Source organism: Limanda limanda, chromosome 9 (assembly GCF_963576545.1).
Source record: "Limanda limanda chromosome 9, fLimLim1.1, whole genome shotgun sequence".
NCBI lineage: Eukaryota > Metazoa > Chordata > Actinopteri > Pleuronectiformes > Pleuronectidae > Limanda > Limanda limanda.
Window position 1 is genome coordinate 14,756,465 of NC_083644.1, and position 24,652 is coordinate 14,781,116.

Genomic DNA, 24,652 nt, shown 5'->3' on the forward strand with positions numbered 1-24,652 from the left:
TGCATTGGCTTCAGGTCCACTTTATCTTTATAAGGAGCACATTGAAAAGGGTTAATTCAATTCCCAGCAGGCCGTGGCTGAGACTGGGAACATTAACTGTATCCCTCTCTCTCTCCCTTTTGCTTTTGCCACTTGCCCTCTCTTGCTCTTTTCTCGCCTTCTCTTTGTTTCTGAAGTCTAATTACTTTTAGAGAGTGGCTTTACTCAGGCCATAAATAATGACAAATCAAGCCTGTCTCTGCACCGAACCTTACGGAGGCTGGGTGTGGTTGGAGGACAGTGGGGGTCTATGGGTCTCCCTTTTGAAAAGATTATGTGCAGCCTTGCGTTAGTGAGAAATCGGTGAGACTGTGGGTATTTTAGACATATGGAAAAATCATAAAATTGGCATTGGGATTTTCTTTCTCTTATAAATTGCCTCTAAACCATAACACGCACACGTACATTGTGTGTGGGTGTGTGTGGGTGTGTGGATTCCTGTGAGAGATAACGATAGGTGGATAGAAGAGGGGGGAGAGGGAGACTGGTCACCGGAGAGGTAACTAAATTACATCCAGCTTCATTTCATTTACCCTGATGAGTTCTGTCAACATGGCTGACCGATGGCTGTGGGACTGGGAGAGGGCAGTGGGGCAGAGTGTGTGCCTGTGTGTTTCAGTGTATCTCTCCATCTATATGTAGAGATGTTCTAGTACCGATACCAGCATTGGTCAAATGCCTCAGATTCTGCCGAAAATGCTGGGTCGGCCATATGCAAGTATGGGAATCTCTGTACCGATCAGATACCACGTCGTATTATTAGTTCCGCCTAGATAAAACTGCAACTTTCTCTTTCTGGAAATCACGTCTTCACTGCTCCAAACATGCCACTGGAAGTAATGTTTTTAGAGCAGTGAAGAATAGTTTACCTGTAGTGTTGCATTAGCTAGAGCAAGGTAAAATGTCAACAATTTGGCAATATTTCTTGCTGGAAAGTCCCTCAAGTAAAATGGCGGTGTATACCTGGTGCTAAGATGCTATTTGAAGGAAGTAGTTGTGAGGAGTAATCCTCTTTTTCAGTTAAGAATTTCAAACTAGATATAAAAGTTCCATGTCTTTCATTCTCTGTATGTATTTTCAAAGGGGTTTAACCAGAGCCAGACCATTAAATAATGAGAGCAACCATCACCTCCATACAGGGTTAGTAGCAAACATTTGTTAAAAAAAGTTGTACCAGTAAAAAATCTTGTATGTATTGGTATCAGATCTGTACTTGATACACAAAGTTCAAGTCAGAATCGGGAAGGGAAAATGTATCGGAACATTTCTTCTAGCCTATATGCAATGTTTTGGTATGTGCTACACTTAACTACATGTGGTAATGCCTACCTCTATGTGTGTGTGTGTGTCCATGCCATGATTTGCATGTGAATGAGCTGCTACTGTTTCACTTCTGTGTGTGTGTGCATGTGTGAGCGAGGTGTCCACTCAAGGGCTTTTTGATGAAGACTGACGAGCGTCCGCTTCGCTTCCCTTCATCTCAGGGGTCTCGTCGGTACATTGAGGAAATGTTCTGGTGGGGAAATGGAGTGGGCGAGAACCAATGCGAGTCGAGCGAGACAAGGCTGATGGACGACAGAATGTCCGTGTGTGTGTGTGTCTGTGTGTGTGTGTGTGTGTGTGTTTGTGCGTGTGCATGAGTGTGTGAGACTGATGGAGGGTGATGGTGGGAGTGAGACTTAACGAGGAGGAAAATAAGCTGAGCAATCTCTGTCCGTCCTCCCTCTTCCTCCCAATGACTTATTCACATATACACACCCACACACACACACATCTTGGGAGCCCACGACTGAACTACCTGACCACTGAGTCAATCCCCGTCTCAGTTATCATGTCTGTCTCTCTCTCTGTGATGACGAGTTAGTGAAAGACAATGGGGGAAATGCTGCTGTTGATGATTATAGGTACGACAGGATGACAAGAGGAGGTTGTGTTGGTGCCTTTTAGCCGCTCATCCCACATTCTAAATGGAAATTATGCCATTGCGTGGGTTTCAGCAGCAATGTTGTTTTTTCTCTGCTTTTGCTCTCGCTCCCACTTCAAGTATGTGTGTGTGTGTGTGTGAGAGACAGAGAGAGAGAGAGACGGAGAGAGAGAGAGAGAGAGAGTGGGCAGTTCAGTCTCAGCAGGATTAGACTGGTCTATCTGCATATGTACGATTGCTTTTACTTCTGTCTATAGAGGTTTCCCTCTGCAGTGACCATTAGTTGTGAGTAGTGTGGTACTGGTCCTCATTGTGACCGGAAAAACAAGTGTGTGTGTGTGTGTGTTCCTGCTGTCTTTGTGAGGACCTACAACCAACGGAGAAAGGACATTTTGGGAAAGTGAGGACATTTCGGCCGGTCCTCACTTTGTGACCCCCCACACACACCCACACACACACACACACACACACAAACACACTTTGGCAGAGAAAAGATAAAAGATGAGACATGAGATTTTTTTTGTATTTATGTGATATAATTTGTAATATGAGTTTCAGGCTGTATCAAACTGTCTTGCTGGCTGTATACGAGCTGGAGGTTCCCCAGCCTTTCTGTTAAACAAACCTTATGACAGCTGAGAAATTAGCAGGGTTATTCTTAATGCCACCTTAAGTAAGAACATAAAGGAGGAATTATAAAATAACTGCTGAACAACATTGATCTTAAAATGCTGGAGTCTGTGAGTTGTTGTCTGCAGATGCTGATGTTTGACATTGTCGGTTGTACCAATGTCTTTGAAAACAGTTTCAAGGTTCCTGACCTATTTTTAGGGTTTTGCAAGTCACATCACTCAGAGGCAAAGACGAGCTAGACACACACACGCACACGCACACGCACGCACACACACGGCAGGTCTGTATGTACACATGCAGAAGTGCATATTCATCCACGGTGTGAGTGGAACCTCCCAGGTGTGTCATCCTGCTGCCAGCCTCAGTCTGCTGCACCCCGGAGACACTAGCTGATGAAGTAGCAGATAGAAAACCTCTGAACTGAACACGACAGAGAGAGAGAGAGAGAGAAGAAGTATTGAAAAGACATTTTGCCACGGTCATGCAGAGGATAGTCGGTCCAGTTCATGCCAGCAAACCTCTTCTCTCTTACTCTGTACTGCTGCCTGTTTACCACAGGGACCTCTGCTTCATCCATCCATCCTTACCTCCTCTATCCATCTTCCTTACCTCTTTTTTATCTTCCTTATTTTCATCTCAATATTTTGATTTTTTTGTCTGTCTTTCTTTTCACCTGAATCATCATATATGATCTCTCTTCATACAGACGATTACTAATTATAAATTCAACCTGCATTAATCTCTGCACCTCTATTCATTATCCCTCCTTCCTGAAAAATGAAAAGCACTTACTATTAATGGCTCCTCCATTCATCTCTCTTTCCCCTCCCTTGTTTTGCATCCTCTTACCTTTGTGTTTTTCTCTTCACCACCACACACAAACACACAGGGCTCTCTCTCTCTCCATATCATGTTTGTTTAGCCCAGCCGCGGTTGCATTCAGATGACTGAGCAGGTGAAATGGTTTGCATATCGTGTTACCTGGATGATTTGACTCCTGGTCTGCCACAGGAGGTGTGATTTTAGATTATTGATGAGGCTCCACAACACTTTGTCTCTCCCTCCATCACGTGAACAAACAAACAGAGGGGGTCAGCGGGTAAACAAATGGTCCACTGTAACACTGCACTGACAAATGAGGCTGATGTAATGTGGTATCAGTGTTTATAATCATGCATTCATTATTGCTTAAGTGGCTGTAATGATGCCATAATCAGCTGACTAATTGAGTGTCATTACAGAGGGATGCTGGTGCAGTGCTCTCCCTGCACATGGCTAATGTCGCTGTCACTTATTGAGCAGAGGGTCATAAAATCAGATCAAATGATGAAATGAGGAAGGGGTGACATCTTCTTCTCCTTATGGTCGACATTAGAAACCATCAGTCCTGATAGAAAAAACCTGTAGTTTGATTCTGAAACACTGTTGACTGGAGTTTAAGCACAAATTAAATGCATTTGAGCTTTATTATGTAAGTTTTTTTTGGACAGTTCTCTATGTGCTGTCTTTTTTTAGATGTATTTCATAAAGTGTTAAATCATCACATGGAAATACATTCAAGCAAAACAAAACGTAAATCCCCCTCTCCCTCCCCAAGGTTACAACATTGCATTTCATAGATACTAAAAAAACACAACTTTGTATAATAGACATACAGATACTGTATTTGCAGTTTCAAACAGATTCCCAAGGAATGTAAAGGTTTCCAAAGCTTTCTCAAGTTCATAGTTCTCTAAAAATGTAAGAGAGGCTCCGTGAGTATTTTATATATATACATTTTCAAGAAAAAGCGTACAGACAGTTCTTTAAACCAGCTACCATCTATAGATGAGCTCTTTTGACAAACAGAAATTATACCTTATGCTTGTGACGGACATAAATGTAGAGTTAATATCTTCCCATAGCTGTTTTAACATAAAATCTATGGGGTGCAGATTAAGAACCCAAAGTTTTGGTCAAGTAGGGACTAGCACTCACTCAAATCTGGCTTTTGTCTGCAATGGGAATGGATTAAATTGGCTTTCAGTCCAATGATTCAGCGATAGACACAGGTTTGACAGTTATGGAAACACGAAACCCGGCTGAATGTGTGTATGTGGCGAGAGAGAGCACCTCGGTTTTGGTTGTGTTCATGGTGTTGAAGATGAAGCACTAGGGGGGAAAAAAAGGCAGAAAGGCAAACTTCTGGTGATGGGAAGGTGTCAACAAGCTGTCATGTTAAATTTTACCAATTAAAACACCCCGATATACCTACTAATTTTGGTGTAAAAGAGGAATTATAGATTATTGATATTTGACAGCTGCCATTGCATCTATTGATCGCTTTTCTAACCAGGTGGCTCTTATCTTTGCAGGTGGTGGTTTAGAGGGAGCTCCAGTGATTCTTCGTCTCAACCAGGAACATCTGTCTGTGATGTCAGCACAACTGGACGAGCTCGGTGAACACATTCTGCATTCGGCGGACTGAGGACTGAACTGGATGAAGACACTTTTACTGTGTGACTGATAAAAACTTACCTCCTGAGTCATTTTCTACCTCTTGCTGCTTGTCTTGTCAGGAGAGGCAGTTTTCTGAAGAGATCATCCCAAAGGGGAACAGTGAAAGTAACTTATTACAACACCTGACAGCTCTCTGACCTACTTATCATGCTTCAGCGAGCTGGGCTGAAGGAAAAACTTTGCATTTAGCAGTTGCCACCAGGGAAGGTGGTGCACTGTTTTATATTCAGGGCTATTGATCCACTGACCTCCTGATCTAATTAGCCATAAACAAACGCCCAAGCGGATGAACACCTGGTGTTGCCGGACTCTGCAGACGCTTTAAATAGCCTCGTGAACACTTGTCTCTGGCTCTTAGTTCAGTGACATAACACACACACACAGACAGCTATATGCAACTGGGTGATAAAAGTCCATCTGTGCGTCATTAACTCCCTCGGAGAGTGCGATCAGACATGTGTTTGGATTAGCAGGAGGCAATGTCACATCCTGTCTACATGGAGTGAGGGTGAGAGCTGACGTGGCCCTGATAAAAAACTAAGAAAAACTATACCTGCCCGAGGGTGGGCCACTAAAGATTAAATCGCTTCCTCGAAATGTGCGACAGTTAAAAGTAGTCTGTGTTAATTGAAAAGTGCTCGTGTGCATATTGATGTGTGTCTGTCACATTGTCGGAGCAGATTAAGGCTCGGCCTGTCTGGGTCATGTCACTCTGACTGACCTGGATTTAATTAAAGAAACTGGCCACCGGAGGAACATGTGCGTCCCCCTGTGATCAGAACACACACACACATCTATTACCGGAGTCGTCTTACTTGTTGACAACCTGCTAGCTTGGGCTACCTAGCTTCATCACCCAACAAACAGGGTCTACAGTATAAAACCTGTAAAGCATCTTTTTGTATTAACTCTCATATTAAGGTCTTCATTTTGGCCTCTCTAACCGTGCTGCCACTCATGAGCACGTTCCCTTTCTTCTCCGCAACTCCTCCCAACACACCAACCATCCAATCAGTGTGTAAACCCTGCCTTCGGGTCCCGTGGAGGATGAACGATGTGCCAACCATTGACTACGAGTTGCTGCTGTCCCCGGCCAGCTCCTCCCTCCCCGGTAGTCCTGGCGGTGGCAGCAGCAGCCCCCCTCTGACCATGGTCGGGGTAGACAATGAGCAGCGCACCGCCTTGGCCTTCGTAGGTCTACTCATGCTTTTCCTGGTCTTCCTGTTGGTCAGGTGCTTCAGGATCCTGCTAGACCCCTACAGTCGCATGCCTGCATCATCCTGGACTGACCACAAGGAGGGGCTGGAGAGGGGTCAGTTTGATTATGCACTGGTTTAGGGTGGTTTGTCAACGGGATGTGCAAAAGGGGGAATATTTCAAGGTACACAGACACAATCTTTTACGGCCTAGTCTAATTCAGAGATGGTGATAGACGGTGTCAATGCAGGGTATTAAAAATGCTCCATAAGCAGTAGGTTTACCTGATGCTACTGCAGTCTGCGCACTGGTGTAAATGTGAGGCTGCTGTACCTTATCCTACCACAACGAGATTGGTCCAACGAGAGCCTCACCCTGCAGGATAAACACTCACCCAAACCCGGAGATAATAAGCTGCACAGCTGCCTTAACCTGAACTAATGTATGATGCGAACATGCCGCCACATAACGACGTCACCTTTAGGGCTAGTTTTTCCAAATTCGACTCGTCAGATCGCGACATAGTTTCGAACCTCAAAGCTGCATTTGTGGTGAGAACACGCAGGAAGGACACGGTTTACACTTGAGCAGACGCCCCTTTAAAAAAACCAAGGTCCATTAAAAAGCCTCCTTATGTCGACGTGCTGATCCTGCAGCACAAACCTCACCTGTGTTTTGATCTCGGACACTGATCCTCGAGCAGCACCAGACGAGCTCCAGATGCTTTTTTAGAGCCCGAGCACGTAGTTTATGTGTCCATAAAACTCTGTTCGTGTATGTTTTGTGTGTTACTGTCACTATAACTGAGAAGCCATATTGAAACTATATAATCTCTTACACTGCAAGTAGAATTTATGTTCATTGGTTGTGTCCTTTGCTTAGTCGGCCTGCCAAGTGTGGTGATGAAGCAAACAGCGACTTTTAGGGGAAAAAAGCTTTATTTTTCTATTCCTGGCTCAAGTTTGAGAGTCTCCTTTTTGCTATCTTTCTGTCCTTCTCCTCTCACCATATGGATCCTTAGACTGTGAGTTTTCAGAGGTAGTCGCAAAGCAGGTAGTTTTGCTCCTTTGTGTTTTGTAACTACAGATTTTTCTGACTATCTGCTTTGTTTTTGATACACTGTGCAGAAATCGGTGAAATGATAAGAATTCCTCCTTCAATTAGTCTTCTTTAATTTCCACTGATAAATCAACTGTGTGGAAGTTGAGAATGGAATAAAAAACGATTACTACTTCTTCATCATGTGTCACATTTGTCAGCCACAAACACGGAGAGGAAAGGAAAGAAAAACTCAGGCACACAAGTCTTAAAAATATAACCCACAATACTTTATTGCCATTTATGTCATTGGACAAAAAGTGTACAATATGATATGAATCACTCTGATCTTACAGACTGCCGTTTGGTTTCTTTGGTTTTGATTTTACACAAATCCTGATCATATTAAAAGATATCTCATGAAGGCTGACTGATTTATTAATCCTGGAGTAGTAGATGTGCGACCGTGATGATTGTCGTATCAGACTTTGGTATGAACATGTTTCAGGCTTGTGCTGAACTACTGAAACTTCAGGCTCCTTGTTTTCAAAAGCACGCGATACTTCGATGCAAGCAGATGACGACAGCATTGTTTCAAGTTTGACACTGACGCTGAGATACAGTAAGCACACGCAGCACACTGCCTTTTTCTCTTTTTTTAAAAACATAGTGGCAAATAAAAGAAAAATTACAAACTGACAATAAAGATACAAAGTATACAAAGGTTCCCAGGTTAGAAAATGGTTATGAGTTATAAACATCGCCTCGACTGTGGGACAGTGCAGCGACCTCGACTGTTAAGAGAAAGAAAAAAAATTGCGTTTAAGCACGAGACATCCAACATGGAGATGGTTTTGATGAGGTTGTACAGATTGTGTATGATAATAGACAGTGGGAATGTTAATTATCTTAACGTCTGTGTTTCTAATTTCTTTCTTTTTTGATTTGACTGATGCCTGAGGTTTCAAACGATTCAGTCAGTGATGCCCCATTTGCTTATTTGCTGTTTTGCGTCTTTTTTCCCCCCTCAACAAAACAAAGTCACCAGCACTAAAGGCCTTCAGTCGTGGCTTCACTGTGAGTATTTGATTTGGCAGCCTTGACATTTCCAAAAAGAAAAAGAATAAAAATAACATTTCACTTAAAAATATACAATTTAATTTTAAAAGCAAGTTTGATAATATTGTTTTTTCAGCAATGAGACAATACAAAAGACAGACGAACGACAACAACAAAACCTAGCAAAAAGAAATGTCACCTTTGCAATCCAGATTCAAGACTGCACTTTCGTTAGTACAGCGTAAGAGATGGTCTTATCTAGCACCTTTTTCCTCTGTGAGAGAAAAACAAATAGTGAGAAATGAAAGATGACCTGACGAATGTGTTTTTTAAATCTATTTGTGAGATTTTGTGTTCACCTGTGCGTGCCCTTACACTGTAAAGCACTACCTTTAGTTACAGCTTAGGTAATGTTGACATGTCATGTACCTGTGAGACCGTTTCTGTGTTGTAAACGAGGCTCAGACCTCAGACATCAAGCTCGTGGTAAAGTCAAAGAAGTCAGATAAAGTCAGCTTATTGTCAAGTTCAGCCACCCAGCACCGGCCGTCAGCGACAGCACCGTCCTCCTGCAGCGTTTGTGTTCTGGAGAAGCTACAAGCGACTAACAGCTGATGGGGGGAAAGAAGACTTCATGAGAAAAAGCTGCTGTCAGTTCTCAAACCAGTGCACCTGAAGTCTTACATCCCTTAAAGGAGGAATACAAATGTGACCTGATCTATCTTCTTTTAAGTCTACAGGCTACTAACTGATGTAATCCCTGCTCATGATGGATGCTGAGGGACACTAGCACCCTCTTTTGTTTTAACTCCAGCATCACAGCATGGTGTCCACACTCGGTGGGAGGTGCTGAGGTAACCACACATGACGGCACACACACACACACACACAAACAAACACGCGCAAACATGCTGATCCCTGCTTGCCGCTGCCTGTAGGCAGGACAATAGTCAGTCCTCTCTCATCTGAAAATGGGTGTGGCATCCAGCTATGGACGTAAGAACCTGAAATGCTGTGTAAATGTTGCAGTCCTTCGTGTTAACATTTTTCAAACAGCACAAATACATTAAATGACACACTACAATACTGAGCGGGGCAGACGTGTTAATCCTTGTTCCCCAGTGTTGTGATTTTTTTGTGATTTTTTTTGCAAGATGACAGAGAGGTGAGAGAGAGTCCTCGGACCACCGTGATGGCACCTGACCCCCGATCTTTAGCCTTAATATTCTATTCTTTATAATAGTTTTACAAAAATGACATCACTTTAGCTCCTGCTCAGTGATTTAAATACCACTCTACATGCTGCATGAAGACAGTTTTGGCCACTCTCAGCACCTCTTTTATTATTTGTTTTGCTCGTCTACTAAAAGTGCTTCATGGACTTGTGGGCCTCCTGTCTGCTGTGTCGCGTGGTCCGAGCACAAACACACCTCTCTGCCATCTCCTCCACATGACCTCTCCGTGGAGAATGAGTGCTAGATCGGGAAGAGGTGGAGGGGGCGCTAGAGGGTAAAAAAAACATGAACATATAATAGCATGAACAGTAACAAAGTGGTGGTAGAGTTGGGCTGATTGACTCAGTTTTTCATAGCCCTTGATTAACCCCCTGATGGTGGGGATGGTCCTGCAGGGGGGAGCTGGGAGGAGGAGTTACTGGATAAAAAGGGGGGAGGGGGGCAGGTTAAAACTCTCAGGCTTTAGGAATCAGTCCAGGGCGAGGCACACTCTGAGCTCAGTGCAGGTGGATGTGGAGCTTGATGCGCAGGGCGTCTCCTATTTCTCCTTGTAGGTAGTCACTGTCATGCTGCTCCTCCAGCTGGTGGAGTCTTCGGGGCCCAAACAGCGGCAGGCTGGCGATCTCCAGCCGGTAGGATCCACGTGGGGGCGGCCTCTTTCCAAGTCGGAGCACGCTCTTTCCGTCGCGGCGCTCCAGCAGGCGGAAGTGTTCGTTGGCGTTGCCGTGGGTGATGACGTAGCGTACGTGGTGCTCCAGAGGCTGCAGGGCGGGCAGGAGCTCGAGCAGAGGATCCTTGTTGCCCAGCGAGGCCAGAGAGAGGTTCATGGGGATGGATTCCTGGGTGTCCACGCTGGCCATGCTCACAGCTGGCTCCTAAAGCGAGGACAAAGACAGAGGGATCAGAGCTGGACCCTTTCCTGACCCCGACTCAAGTGCAAAGCATGTTCACGGAAGAGGTGATGCATTAAAGTTTTATTCACATTATGGAGTGAGATACTACAAAACTTGTGCCTTCCTAAGTTGGACAGGAAAAAAGAGGAGTGGGAAAGAGAGTTCGGAGCCCTGATACCTCCCAATGTGTGGGAGGAGAGTTTGGAGCACTGTTGTCTTTTTTCTTTTCTTTTTTGTCCTGTCCTTTTTGTTTCATCTGTTCTGTTGATGCAGGGCATTGCTTGTTTACTTGCTATTCTTTTTTGTCATTAGTCTTTTTTGTCAGGGATTACTTTTTCACCTTCTTTAAAAAACAAAGGAAACATAACTGTCGACTGTTAATTTCTCTGTTATGTGATTGGTTTCCCAATAAACATATTTGAAACACATTATGGAGTGAAATGAATAATCACGATCAAATAAGGGTGACCAATACAAACAAACTAGCAGCATTTTTCCTTCGTCTTATATATAATTTGCCCCAGACGTGCAAATCCAGTGGATAAATATAAAGTGGATATGACGCAATTAAAAGGCGACCAAAATGAAATGTCCCATTAATTTAAATAAAATAAAGGATTTCTCCGGAAACATTGTTGTTGGAAACATTTTGGATAATGCAAGTACATAAGTGAACACAATTATAACACAGGTCTGGTCCATTTTAGACATTTTGAAGAATAACCATTATATCTTTAACACATGTACCTGGTTAAGCTCATTTCCATCAGTGTTTCTCTTGTGTCGTCCGTTCTTTCCTCCTCCGTTGATCTTACACTCGTAGCAGGCCTCGTGAGACAAGCTGTCGTCCTCCTCTCCCTCCCCAAACTGGCCTTGGAAACCTGAGCCTGTGATACAGTGACTGGAGGGCGACAGAGGAAGAGAGGTCAGTGTGCTCAGCATGAGGAGTGAATATAATCTCAAATTGAATGCTCCCCGCCCATGAAACACTGTCAAAACCAGGGATTAGTTGAAAAATGTCCACCGACACCACTGTTCCTTGAACTTTGTTCCCTCACCCCTGTCCAGCTCTGAAGAAACCTCCAGGGCAGCCACACTGGTAGCCTCCATCGGTGTTAGAGCAGCCGTAGGAACAGGGGTTGCTGCCTGTGGAACATTCATTCACATCTTGGCATCCGCTGCCGCCCTGCTCAAAGTCAAAGCCAGAGGGACACACACACTTGAAGCTGCCCAGTGTGTTGTAGCAGGAGGCCGAGCCGCACACGGTTCCTCCCTGACACTCGTTCTCATCTGCAGCGGAAAGAGAAGAACGTACAGAGTCAGACGATAAAATGCAAAATCAAGACAAATCCCCTCTGAAAAACAACTCCATACAAGTTTATCTTGTGTGTCTAGTTCATGCACAGTTGCATACTTTCAGATTTGTATATATTGGAAGAAGGATTTAATTAAATTGCACAGTCTATGTAAAACCTTTACTGTAAATGAAATAGACTGTGCATACCACAGCCTGGAAATAAAGAAGGATGGCATGACTGCTTCCTCCATGTAAACAGATGGGACCAGGCATCTAGCAGGGTTGGTACTTTATATTTCTGATTAATTTTGGGATAGTTGGAGGAAGTGGAGACACGTCGTCCATCTTTTACATTCAGTCAATAGTGCAGACTCATAATGAAGAAGAACTACTAATGTACTTCTTCTTCTTCCAGAAACATTTTAGTATGACCTTGGTGTACAATGTGATAAAATATGGACAATAAACTTATATGTACAAGAGAACTTTGTCTCCTTGCAAACTAAATGAGATAAATTAGGAAAAGGTATTCATGATGATGATGATTCAAAGTAACAGGTACTTTCCAGTACATAATCAGTCAAATATAATAAGTCATTGATTTCCAATTTCCACCATATTTAAATTTATATGAACAGGGCATCGTATAAAAGGTATTATACTATAGATAGAATACTAGAGACGATCATGTAGTTGCAATTGCATAGAAAGGACACTGAAAAAACTATTTTGTTCCTTATTGACATGAAAACAATCTCAGAGGCTCAGAGTCGGGGTTACTCACCGACACACTGGTTCCACTGGTAGTGCTGCACGTAGCCCTGAGGACAGCCACAGCGGAAACCTCCCAGCATGTTCTGACAGCCGTGCTGACAGCGGTGGTTGCTGCCACATTCATCCACATCTGAGGAGGGGAAGCGAAATACAGACTTTTCAGTTAAACATCTTAGTGCAAACAGACGTACAAACCCCTCAGCTGAACTCTCGGGAACCACACCCAACACTAGAGTTAATGAACCTGCTCACCCTCACACTCCGTCCCTGCGGTGTCCAAGGAGAAACCTTTGGAGCATTCACAGTTGAAGCTGCCGGGCGTGTTGACACAAGCGGCCCGGGAGCCACACGCACTGCTCTGAGCCGAGCACTCGTTGTTGTCTGGAAAGAGAAAAGGACTTTTTTTGATAAACTTTCCTCTTGAAGACAAAAGCTTTTTTTTTGGTTGCAGAGGAGCACTGATCGACTCCCGTCTCGGGCTCACCGATGCAGGCAGTCTGGTGCTGGGTGAAGCCGGGGGGGCACTTGCAGGTGAAGCCTCCGATGGTGTTGACGCAGAGGAACTGACAGTTGTGCTGCTTTGTTGAACATTCATCCAGGTCTGGAGAGAGGGAAGCACAAACACCATATTACATAAAGAGATTAAAACGTAGCGCTGCTAAAAAATCATTGTTTCAATATTTCATTTGCAACATACTAAAGCATTGGTGATTAAGTATTGATCATACTTATTAATAAAGTATATAAGCCTCCTTCTTATGAAAAAGATCTTCAAATAATATGTAATATTAATAAGTAAATTCAGAGTGCATGTACCTTTGCAGGTCTTTCCATCGGGCTGTAAGCTGTATCCTCTGGGGCAGGAGCACAGGTAGCTGCCCTCGGTGTTTTTACACAGGAAGTTGCAGGGCTTTGGAGACAGGCCGCACTCGTCCAAATCTGAAATTTACACCCAAGAAAATTAAGAAATTTGGGCAGAGGTGCTCTGGGAAATGATACCAGTGTCAAACCGAACTGAGAGAGGAAACAGGGGAGCCTTACCGACGCAGGAGACCGCGGTGAAGTCGGCTTTATATCCCACGTTGCAGTGACAGCGGAAGGAGCCGATGGTGTTAATGCACTGACCATTATGACACAGATCCGGCATCACGTTGCACTCGTTGATATCTTGAAGTACAGAAAATGTTTTAGACAACGATCCAAATCAGACACGAACACTAACAAACACATACTTCAGTTATAATCTATATGATAAAACTGTATAGGCCTGAAATTGTGTATGAGATTTATGTTATGGAAAAGATCTCTTTTTCCCTCAAGGTCGAGAAATACATTTTTTATAAAACCTGGACCAAATGGACTGAGTATGTAAAACCAGTTAGATCTGATTTTATTTGAATATATGTGGTTTGTGTGATCCTCCTTTTTTTGATGTGATGTGCGCTCCCTGGTGGTGTTCTCTTTACCTCTGTTATTGTTCCTACATGGAGTAGTTTAGGTCCATAAAACAAAACCCCAGAAAGGCAGTATGAACAAAATCACCCAAACTTACTACATCCATCCTTTCTTATGTCCTTGACGGACTAAAGCTGTATTTAATGTATGTGATTGAAATGTGCCTAAAATAAATGTGTTCTAAATAAAAAGAGAATTTCAACAAAAAAAAACTGTATAGGCCTGTTTTAGCGCTCCTCACCTCTTCCATCGGTGGTGTAGCCGGGTCCGAGTGGACACATCCTCTTGTACTGTACGGTGCCAGGCAGCGGGCAGAGCTCACACTGAGAGCCCCAGCCTCGGCCCGTGTTGCAGCAGCATTCAGACTTGGTCACACTGTTCCTGTTGGTGGACGACTGCTGGCACATGGTCTGCAGAACCTCGCTGTAGCAGAAGCCCTTTCGGTTGTCTGAAGGTGGAAAGAAAAGACAAATGAGTGTTTGGAGTTAGACACAGAGTCGAACAAGGGCCACCCACTTTTAGAACGGCTCTCCTTCATGACCTTCCAGAAGCAAATTTCCCATTCGCTCTCTACATTGATGTTTCAGAAAATCCTCATAAAAGAGTGTTTTACACCTGGAACCAGTGCGACCACCAACAAGATGAATCGTGACCATAAATCTTTTTGGGGGTGCAAAAACATAGTAAATGGAAAATGGAAAAAAGTCAATGGTACCAGACGGGTTCATAATTATTTTAAGAGTGAAGGAACCTACGTAACCCATTACCCACTGCAAATTATCCCTTTCCAATGACTTGGAGTATTTCTTCTTGAATTTGGACTTGTTTCCTCATCTTTAAACAAACCCAGCATGTTAGAGAGGAAAGGGAAATCATGTTTGCTCTGTGGTAAACGTAACCCAGAACCATTCGATCTTACCAACATGATTTTCACATTGAACATAACCAAACAGTGAGCTCCACGAATCAAAGACAAAGCTATTACACCTGAGGATGGTGGGTAATGTAGAAGTTCTCTGTGACATCACGAATAAAACAAGTTTTCCTTAACCACAGTTAATATCATACGGACTTGTGGCTTCTGCATATAACATCTTTTCACAATCTCGTAGCTTGTGGTAGGTCTACCTGGAAAAGTTCAATATTATAGCTGATAATGAAAAACCTCTTTTCATAAATTTAAGGGGAATTTTACTATTTTACTCCATGTGAGAAAGAAACTTGGATCATTCTTCTCGTGCCGTGTACAGTTTTTCATCTGATTTTAAAAATAAATGTGTTTGCACAGTTTCAGTGGGGAAATCTTTACCCCCGCAGTCTGACAACATGTTCTCCAGCAGTAATGATCTCACCGATACACTCGGTTCCAGTGGAGCTTGGCTCGAAGCCGTCGTTGCACTCGCAGCGGTAACTTCCCACCGCGTTGACGCAGCGCCCGTTCTTGCAGATGCCAGGCTTGGCACGGCACTCGTTCAGGTCTGCCAGTGGGTAGAGCAAAGGATGAGCGAGCGAAGAGTGAAGAAAAAAAAATCCAGTGACAGCAGCAGGTATCATGTGTAGACTGAGGTGAACACCTCATATCAGGTTAAACATTTTCTCTCACCCATACACCCCTCTCCGTCTGGTCTGCGCTGCATGCCAGGAGGGCAGATGCACATGAAGTTTCCGATCAGGTTTTTGCAGGTCATACCCTTGGAGTCACAGTCGTCCAGACCCTCAGAACACTCGTCCTGGTCTGGGAGGAGACAGGGAGAGATGGCCAGTGAGCAAACCTCCAGCTATGTTACACTTTGCAAACAGGTAATCTGCCGCCTCCTCTCACCTCTGCACATGCGCAGGTCATCTCGCAGCACGTAGCCAGCAGGACACATGCACTCGTAGGACCCAAAGGTGTTGACACAGCGGAAGGCACAGAGCAGAGGATTGGTGGAGCACTCGTTGATATCTGAAATATAGGGAGAGAGCAACAGGGTTGTATCATTCAAGTTTATGATGCAGAACGGCCTTGTGTAAATGTGTTGAGTGTCTTTCTGTGTAAATGTCTGACCTTCGCAAGTCATCATGGGTCCCGGTTCGAAGCCGTCCTGACACAAGCACTCGAAACCTCCCACCACATTGGTGCAGGTGCCGTTTCCACATGGGTTTCCTATGGAGCACTCATCAGTGTCTGGAAAAGATGGAGAGCAAGGTTAGAACAGGAGGCAATTAAAAGCAAGCAAAAAATTATAATGTGCATTTGATTTTACAGACAGTTACTAGCAGTTTAAATGTTAGTCCAAAACACAAGAGTTAAAAGCTGAAAGCACACTTGTGAAATCATGTTCAAGAGGCCAAGATGCCACAGTGAACTGGACCATTGACCCCCCAAACATAATCAGTTTGTCCACTTAAATAGAATCTAAAATGTTTATCCTTGATTCCAACTGAGCATTAGAACAATTTAAAAGAAACTCCCTAAATGGATTCTTGAGTTATCGGGTTCACAAAAACAGACAATCCAAAAAACATAATGCCTCCTGCTACAGGCTGTCGGAGCCATGAAAATAGATCAGGCTGTAATACAACTCGGGTGTTGGAAAAATAATATCAGACCTGGCTGCTAATATTGATTTCGGTGATACATTCTGTGGCCATAAAGCCCCAAGAGATCATAGTTTCTAAAAAGGAGCCACTGAGCCATCGATTTTTTTCTGCTCATCTGCTGCAGTTTCATGATAAACACATAGACATGATTCTTCTTGTATGAATCACCAGTTAGTAAAACTGATGCATTAGATCTGTTGGTGACAAAGTATTGATTGATATGTCTGCAGACTGTGTTCTTCAGTCTCACCAACACAGTTGACTCCAGTGTAATCCAGGTTGTATCCGAAGGGACACTCGCAGCGGAAGGAACCATCGGTGTTGATGCAGATACCGTTCTCGCAGATGCCTGGGTTATCCAGACACTCATTCATATCTATGGAGAATCAAAACATATGCATATTTCAAAATATATATATATAAGACCACCAATATCGCCACTTCTTTTTTAGAATCAAGGGGTTGTTACTGTGGCAACCGCTCACCTTCACGAGCATTATTCGGTCCAGGCAGAGCTCCGTGGCCGAAAGGACACAGAGTGTTGAAAGCAGCTGGAGACACACACACACACACAAAGGTCAGATCCGTTATTTAACAAAATGATTGTGTATATTGTAATGACTACGTGTGTGTCTCTGTGTTACACACCATCCCTCTCTCGGGGGCACAGCTCACACGGAAGGCCCCAGCCCTCTCCAGGCATATTGCTGCAGCAGCACTTGGCCTTGGTGGTGTTGAAAGCTTTGGGGACGGAGCATTTGCCGGCGTCGAATTTGGTGAAACAGAAGCTCTCTCTGGTGTCTGCAAAAATACAAATTAAGAGTTAAAAGTAAATCCAGAAATCTCTTGTTTTTCAGGGGCTGTGTCTGTGATCCATCTTCACCGCTCTCTGCTGTGCTGTAATGTTAACTAACAGCTTCACTCACCGTAGCAGCGCCGCTTGTTGTCAGAGAGCACGAAGCCCGGCTGGCACGAGCACTGGAAGCTGCCGGGGGTGTTGGCGCAGGTGCCAAACTGGCAAATGTTGGTCTCATCGCACTCGTTGATATCTGGGGAGGGAGCGGAAACGAGGGCAGAGAGGTGAGAATAGAGATGTGTCTTCTCAATGTGTTCTTCGTGAGCATGTGTGTGCTGGAGCAGATGGTCAGATCACTAATGTCTCTGACTCCCTGATGTTTAACTGTTGGTGACATCAGGACTGGCTGTGAGCTCTTTTTTTTAAGAAAGCGAGAAGGTTTAGGTCGGTCCTCACTTTCTGACCTTTGGGGAACTTGTCGACGAAGGTGCAGCTCTGAGACAAATTAGCATTCGATGTAGCTATGTAACTGACTTTGCATAAGGTTTAAGACTAAGTTTGAGAGTTAGAGTTTAAATTGGGCTTAGGTCAGCGTAAGGAAGGTGTTTGTGCCTTTATTTTCTTACCTATACACTGGTCGTTTTGCACTTCATATCCAGGAGGGCATATACACCTGAAGGACCCGTCAAGATTCTGACAAGTTCCTGGAGAGCAGGTACCGGGCAGACTCACACACTCGTTGATGTCTGCGAAAAAACAAAGTTCACGTGAGAAAATGCACGTTTGTGTTTTTAGTCGGACAAACTTTACTTTTTCATTTAACCGCTTACCAACACAGTTCTTCCCATCTTGAGTATTCTCATAACCCTCGTGGCAGAGACACTGGAAGGACCCGAGTCCGTTGATACACTGTCCATTCCTGCACACTTGTCCCTGGAGGGTGCTGCACTCGTCTATGTCTGTATGAACATGAACATTGAAGAGATTAGGACTCTGAGAAATTCATGCATTTCCTGTGTTATATTGTCTTTGTTACACAACTAGATATAAACTATACACTGTGAAATGCTTCTGTAAAATGTTTTCCTCATAAAGCCAAAGAAAAGTCAAGACCCAGATACATTTTCTGTCTCCATATTGTCTCCAAGGGCGGCATGTTTTTATTGGATGTTATAGGTGTAATCTTTAATAACATGACAGCCCCTTTTGACCTTTAGGAGAAAGCACTAAATGCTGGTGACCTTTAAAGACAGAGAACGATAAACAATACACACCCATGCAGTCGTTGTTGTGTGTCAGCTCGAAGCCGGGGAAGCAGAGACAGTTGTAGGATCCCACTGTGTTCTTGCAGGTGCCGTTGCCGCACGGCTGTCGGTCACACTCATCAATATCTGAAACAACAAGAGAAGCAAATTATCATTCAAAATGGTTCACAGATAGATACTACATTTGCTTAAAGATTATACAGTATTATAAAACAACAGTAAAAGTTGTGTTTCTGTGTAGAGTGTCCCTCTCACCCATGCACATGGTCTGGTCAGCTGTAGCCTTGAAACCGTTGTGGCAGAGACAGCGATAACTGCCCTGAGTGTCGATACACTCTCCATGGCTGCACACGTTAGGAATCTCCTGACATTCATTACGGTCTGGAAGACAGAAAGATCATTGAAAATAGATTCACATAATTTAAAGAGCTTAAAGAGATTATTTCTCAATCGATATGTTGACTGAATTTTCCTTTCATTTGTTGAGTCAATAAGATCAAAAAACATCTGACAATCTATTACTATCAATATACACGTTATTTTAACCCCACCTTACATACAGTGCATTCATGAACTAGAATGGCACTCAGCAGAGAACAAACCTTAAAGCAAAACCCAACAGTCCCCTTATAAAACCACAATTAAAAGTACTTAAAAACATTTGGGGGGGGGGGAGTCTGGACCCAATTGCATCCAATTATAAATATCAATCCCCAAAACCTGCAAAACTTATCAAGATCCACTTATTTTTCTCTGAGAAATCAACCAAAATGTTGAAAATGGTAGAAAATTCCTGCAGCCTCCCCCTGATCTGGATCCACAACTAAATGTATTGGGTTCCTCCATGGGTCATGCACCACCCCTCCACAAAACTTAATTGAAAACTTAATTATGAACTTATCTCAGCATCTTTCCCACTGTTGAGAAACTGTAAATGCTGATGATCCCCCCCCCCCCCCACCAGTGGAAGCCCCTGTAACACGTTCCAACCCAACCTTTCCTCCTCCTTAGTACTTAAAGATGTTAAACCTCCATCAGGCCTGTCAGGTAGGCTGGACTCACCCGTACACGCCCCGCTGGGGGACAGTTTGAAGCCTGGCGAGCACTCGCAGCGGTAACTTCCTGGAATGTTGATGCAGTTGGCGTTACGCTGGCACAGGTTGTCCCCACTGTTACACTCATCAATATCTACGCAGGAGGAAGAGAGAGAGAGAGACAGCGGTCATCAATCACACGCTCTATAACTGTCTGGTCAGAGCAGACAGTCAGCTTGTGGACAGCAGGAGAGAACACACAGCGGTGCCATTTTGGCTCCGGTTCAGTTCAGAGAGTCGCTGGCAGGTTCCATGTGATTTAAGGATCCTGGCAGGTGCTCCCATGCAGAGCCACTACACTCGTCCTAACAAGGACATCGTTCATGAGGGAAGAAGCAGTCGCTTGCTCGCTGAGTGGACAGCTTGTAAAAGTGACTCCCGCTCAGCCAGTGAGAGAGCAAATCAGCATTTATATGTGTGTGTGCATGCATCAATCTGTGTGAGTGTGTGTTGGTGCGATGTAGTAATGGCAGGCAAGACTTCTATCCAACACAGAATAAACTGTATGCTATATAAGTGACTAGGGTTGCAAAGGGGCAGAAAGTTTCCGGTAAATTTCCGGAAACTTTCCATGGGAAGTTAAACTCGGGAATTTTGGGAATTTTGAAAAAAAAAAAAAAACTACGCAAATTAAACGCTGAGCAATAAAAACATCATTCAAAACTCTATTTTAAAGATGTATGGAATGCAGCACACGATGCACGTTGAATTTCAACCCTCCACTGTGCATTCCACCATCACATGCACAGATAACTCCCAGCATCCTTCACTCTACAGCAGGGCTATTGAGACCTGCTGTAGTGTGCCGGACTTGTCAGGTAAGTTTCGATGATATTACTGGGGAAAATATATAAGCATGCTGATTGAAGATTGTTCATCTGTTCATCTAGCCTATTTCCATTAATTTATCCATCAATTGTAAAATATTTTCACAGACGATTCCAATTGTTTGGCTAACTATTTATATCTCTGGCATTGCATTAGTGTTCTTTTACAAACTTTTTTCTCATCTTATTCTACAGAACATTGACACGTGCACTATCTCATGTGTGGAGACATTTCACCCCATCCAATGTAGAAGGAAAGGCTGTGTACATTAGCAAATACTGTGCAAAGTCCTATGTTAAGAATGACACAAAGATGCAGAAGCGTATAGTCAAGTGCCCAAAGTTTCCTCAGGGCTCAAATCAGCCTATAACAAAACAAAATGTTTATATTTATGTCTTTATATGACAAGGTAAATACAGTTGGTAAAAATTATCCACAAAATGTCCAGTTAATTTCCGTTAATTCCCGTTAATTCCCGTATATTCCCGTATATTCCCGTATATTCCCGTATATTCCGGTTAATTCCCGTTAATTCCCGTTAATTCCCATGGAAAGTTTCCAACTTTGAATATTCCCGGAATTTTGCAACCCTATAAGTGACACAATGATACAGAAAGGGAGATACAGTGTAGTGATGTAAAAGCAAGGGCATATCCAGGGGCAGGGCCAGGGTGCACTGGCCCCAGCTGAAATCTGATTGGCTCCTGAAGTACCCCTGTCCTGTCAGTAGTCTTTAAATATAGGTTTTGTAAAAATGTTGTGAAGTAAATGAACAATGTTCAGACGGTAACAGGTAAACAAGGAATGACTTAAATGTGCACCCCAGATCAGCCACAGCTTAAAGGTTTGTGTGAGCATGTGTGTGTGTGTGTGTGTGTGTGTGTGTGTGTGTGTGTGTGTGTGTGTCCTGAATGACACAAAGGAAACAGAAAAAGTAGGAGCAGAACTTTGTGACACACCACCATACATGTATTATCTCATACTAACTGTGTGTATGGAAAAAATGACTGTTCAGTTCAAAGTTGATGATTTTCCACTTGTTACAGGATATGCAGGGAACAAACTGGAAGAGTGAGACAGAAGAAAACATGCGCCTGAGTTTTACCTTCACATATGAGCAGTATGTTGTTGTAGCTGAAGCCCATAGGACATTCGCAGCGGAAGCTCCCGATCTGGTTTATACACACTCCACTGGCGCAGATACCTGGGATCTCCCTGCATTCGTCAATGTCTGCGACAAAAACAACAACAAAGAACATTAAAATGATGCTTGCTGAATAATGTGCAGAGCTGATGTTTCAACAACCAGTGTTGAACTTACCAATCGGTTTGCCAGTGTGGATGTCGATGATGAAACCAGGAGCCATGTTACCGCACAGTATCTGGTACTCATCTGAAAGAGTCGGGACACAAGAGACTCTTGAATGGAGTAAAACAGGAGTATAAAGCGTGTTTTGGTTTAAAGAACATCAGTAAATCTTGTTGGATCTCGTTGTCTTTCCAATTTGACATCTTGGCCAGAATCATCTCCATGTTTGGCACCTCTTTTTTCTCCAACTGCGCACAGTGAATCCTCCGGGGATCAGTGCATGTCGGAAATAAGGTACAAACACTTGTGTGTGTGTGTGTTGATCTGAAGTTGTGTTTGCTTGGTGTTTTTCATTGACACTCACTGGTAGCAGGAATAGGACAGGGCTCGCACGGCTTGTTCCAGGCCTTTCCCACGTTGTAGGCACAGCAGCACATCTTCTTGGTCATGTTGAACGACAGCTCGTTCTCACACGTGTCGTTATAGTTGCGGTAACACACGCTCTTCCTCATGTCTGTGTGACAAGAATGACCAATTAACTAATTGACTTAGACATATTTGAAATCCTTTTTTTCTGTGCACCTTAATACGAGACAGGGGGAATACAGGTTTTTTCTCGCTTTCACTCACCCATGCAGTTGTTTCCTCCATTGACTTGCATGTATTCAGGTGGACACACACATGTGTAGTTGCCCAACGTGTTGTAGCAGGTGCCAGGTCCACAGATCCCGATGTGAGTGGTGCACTCGTCAATATCTGCATATCGGGATATGATGACAAATCGTTAGAATATAGAAGGGGTGAGTTGATACAGTTTGACTTGCACTGAGTAAATCCTTGGGTGTGATTGCGGTCCTCACCCTCACAGATGCGAGTCTCCTCATTGAGATAGTAGCCTGCTGGACACTCACACTGGAAACTGCCAAACGTGTTGACACAGTTTCCACCCTGGCAGAGCCCAGGCAGCTCCTGGCACTCATCGATGTCTAATAAAACAAGTTGTTAGAGCGATAGATGTCACACTCGTATTGATTTTACATTGGCTTGTGTAGTATATTGATTCACAAGGTTGTTTACCTTCCAGGATCACAGTGATGGGGTTGGGCCTGAATCCCTCTCCCCCTGGACAAAGGGTCTTATACTCCGCTACAGAGAAGACAGAGCGGTTACAGCAAGTTAGCTCCACTTTGCACAGACGATGTAAGTGTAACAACAAATCTGACTATTAAGCTATCACACGCGGATGTGCATTTTGCAATAAATGGAAGTGTCGGTCGAGGTGGTACATACTGGAGTTGGGGGCGGGGCACAGTTCACAGGGGTTTCCCCAGGCTCCGCCCAGGGAGCAGCAACAGGAGGCTCGGGTCACTCCCACTCCGATCTCGGCACTGCAGGAGATTCCTCCATCGCCTCGTCCCAGGATATCCAGGAAACAGTTACCAACACGAGTGTCTGAGGAAGACGTATATGTTGTTGTGTGAGTCCTCAACTAAAATTAATATTGTAAAATGTTTATATTCTACTCATTCATCTCTTATCCCACACTGTATCACTCATGGAGGGCAATAGGTTTTTCTGTATTAAGAGCTTCTTCTTCTGTTTGTTTGTTGTTTGATTGTCGGCTCTCGGTGTGACTCACCCACGCAGCCCACTCCAGTGGGGTTGAGCTCAAAGTCGGCCGGGCAGTTACACATGTAACTTCCTGGTGTGTTCACACACAGTCCGTTGATGCAGTTGACAGGGTCTGCACACTCGTTGATGTCTGTGGTATAAAGTGACACACACAAGTTCAGGGAAACACACCCGATAACAGACAACTTTCTGAATGTATGAACCTAATCGTTTGCATACTGATGTTGAAAGGGTAGAAACCATAAACAATTTTTATTTACAGACATGAGTATGTGATATATATTTCCGTGTGTGTTAGTACAGGGATTATTACTGATGCAGAAAGTGACGCTAAATCGTTATTGAAGGGATTGAAGAGACGACTAGAGCAGATCCATCTTTGGCCTTTGCAGAGTTTTGACATCTTCGGTCTGAAAATGTTAAATGGTAATGTGACGCTTGTATTGATACTACGATTGACAAAGAAACTCGGCTGTTGTTGTGATTTTACAGATACAGTTACTGAAGTGTCCCACTGACCAGTGCAGTTCGCTCCACTGCGGTCCAGCTCGTAGCCGTCATCGCACACACAGCGGAACATCCCGGGGAGGTTCTGGCACGTTCCGAACACACAGATGTTCTGGAAATTACACTCGTCGATGTCTGTGGCAAAGGCGACAGAGAAAGACAGAGAGGGAGGGAAACATTTCTTTTAGCAAGGTGCCTAAATGAAAAAAGCAGAAAACAAACTGTGACAGAATGAGAACGGCACCTTGACACGCTTTGCTGTCCTCCGTTGGTATGAAGCCCATCTCACACTCGCAGCGGTAGCCCCCCGGAGCGTTCAGACACTGGCCGTTCTCACACAGGTTCACGTTGTCCGCACACTCGTCCATGTCTGAAACACATCAGATCAATGCATCAAATAAACTCTCTGGACTTGAAACTTCGCTGTTCACACCCACGGGATTTGCAAACAGAAAGTTGTCGCAGCCTCACCCGAGCACGAGAAGCCATCTCCGTTGAAGCCCTCCTTGCACGTGCACCTGTAGGACCCCGGTGTGTTGTTACAGTCTGCGTTGGGGTTACAGTTGTGGTCCTCGGCAGAGCACTCGTCCTGATC

General features: G+C 44.0%; 2 protein-coding genes across 2 annotated transcripts in view; one reads left to right on the forward strand and one right to left on the reverse strand.

Moving 5' to 3' along the window:
• The first annotated feature begins 6,028 nt into the window (after window positions 1-6,028).
• LOC133011093 (cortexin-1-like) lies at window positions 6,029-6,433 on the forward strand. The gene has a single exon (XM_061078790.1). It carries the CDS (start codon window positions 6,053-6,055, stop codon window positions 6,431-6,433), a length of 381 nt encoding a protein of 126 aa, XP_060934773.1. The 5' UTR covers window positions 6,029-6,052.
• Window positions 6,434-10,102: 3,669 nt separating this feature from the next.
• The window catches only part of LOC133011177 (fibrillin-2-like), a 65,712-nt gene continuing 51,162 nt past the window's right edge, over window positions 10,103-24,652 (reverse strand). Inside the window, exons 29-61 of the mRNA XM_061078883.1 lie at window positions 24,529-24,651; window positions 24,302-24,427; window positions 24,070-24,192; window positions 23,558-23,680; window positions 23,209-23,370; window positions 22,996-23,064; window positions 22,779-22,904; window positions 22,549-22,674; window positions 22,283-22,432; window positions 21,931-22,002; window positions 21,715-21,840; window positions 19,750-19,875; window positions 18,943-19,068; window positions 18,697-18,813; window positions 18,253-18,381; window positions 18,049-18,168; window positions 17,553-17,675; window positions 17,275-17,427; window positions 17,112-17,177; window positions 16,877-17,002; window positions 16,091-16,210; window positions 15,866-15,988; window positions 15,647-15,778; window positions 15,396-15,521; window positions 14,285-14,491; window positions 13,630-13,755; window positions 13,405-13,527; window positions 13,073-13,189; window positions 12,841-12,969; window positions 12,599-12,718; window positions 11,576-11,807; window positions 11,265-11,418; window positions 10,103-10,499 (exon numbers count right to left, since the gene is read on the reverse strand). Coding sequence (XP_060934866.1) covers window positions 10,122-10,499; window positions 11,265-11,418; window positions 11,576-11,807; window positions 12,599-12,718; window positions 12,841-12,969; window positions 13,073-13,189; window positions 13,405-13,527; window positions 13,630-13,755; window positions 14,285-14,491; window positions 15,396-15,521; window positions 15,647-15,778; window positions 15,866-15,988; window positions 16,091-16,210; window positions 16,877-17,002; window positions 17,112-17,177; window positions 17,275-17,427; window positions 17,553-17,675; window positions 18,049-18,168; window positions 18,253-18,381; window positions 18,697-18,813; window positions 18,943-19,068; window positions 19,750-19,875; window positions 21,715-21,840; window positions 21,931-22,002; window positions 22,283-22,432; window positions 22,549-22,674; window positions 22,779-22,904; window positions 22,996-23,064; window positions 23,209-23,370; window positions 23,558-23,680; window positions 24,070-24,192; window positions 24,302-24,427; window positions 24,529-24,651 — 4,499 coding nt within the window. The 3' untranslated portion in view covers window positions 10,103-10,121. The remainder of the gene's footprint in view (window positions 10,500-11,264; window positions 11,419-11,575; window positions 11,808-12,598; window positions 12,719-12,840; window positions 12,970-13,072; window positions 13,190-13,404; window positions 13,528-13,629; window positions 13,756-14,284; window positions 14,492-15,395; window positions 15,522-15,646; window positions 15,779-15,865; window positions 15,989-16,090; window positions 16,211-16,876; window positions 17,003-17,111; window positions 17,178-17,274; window positions 17,428-17,552; window positions 17,676-18,048; window positions 18,169-18,252; window positions 18,382-18,696; window positions 18,814-18,942; window positions 19,069-19,749; window positions 19,876-21,714; window positions 21,841-21,930; window positions 22,003-22,282; window positions 22,433-22,548; window positions 22,675-22,778; window positions 22,905-22,995; window positions 23,065-23,208; window positions 23,371-23,557; window positions 23,681-24,069; window positions 24,193-24,301; window positions 24,428-24,528; window position 24,652) is intronic.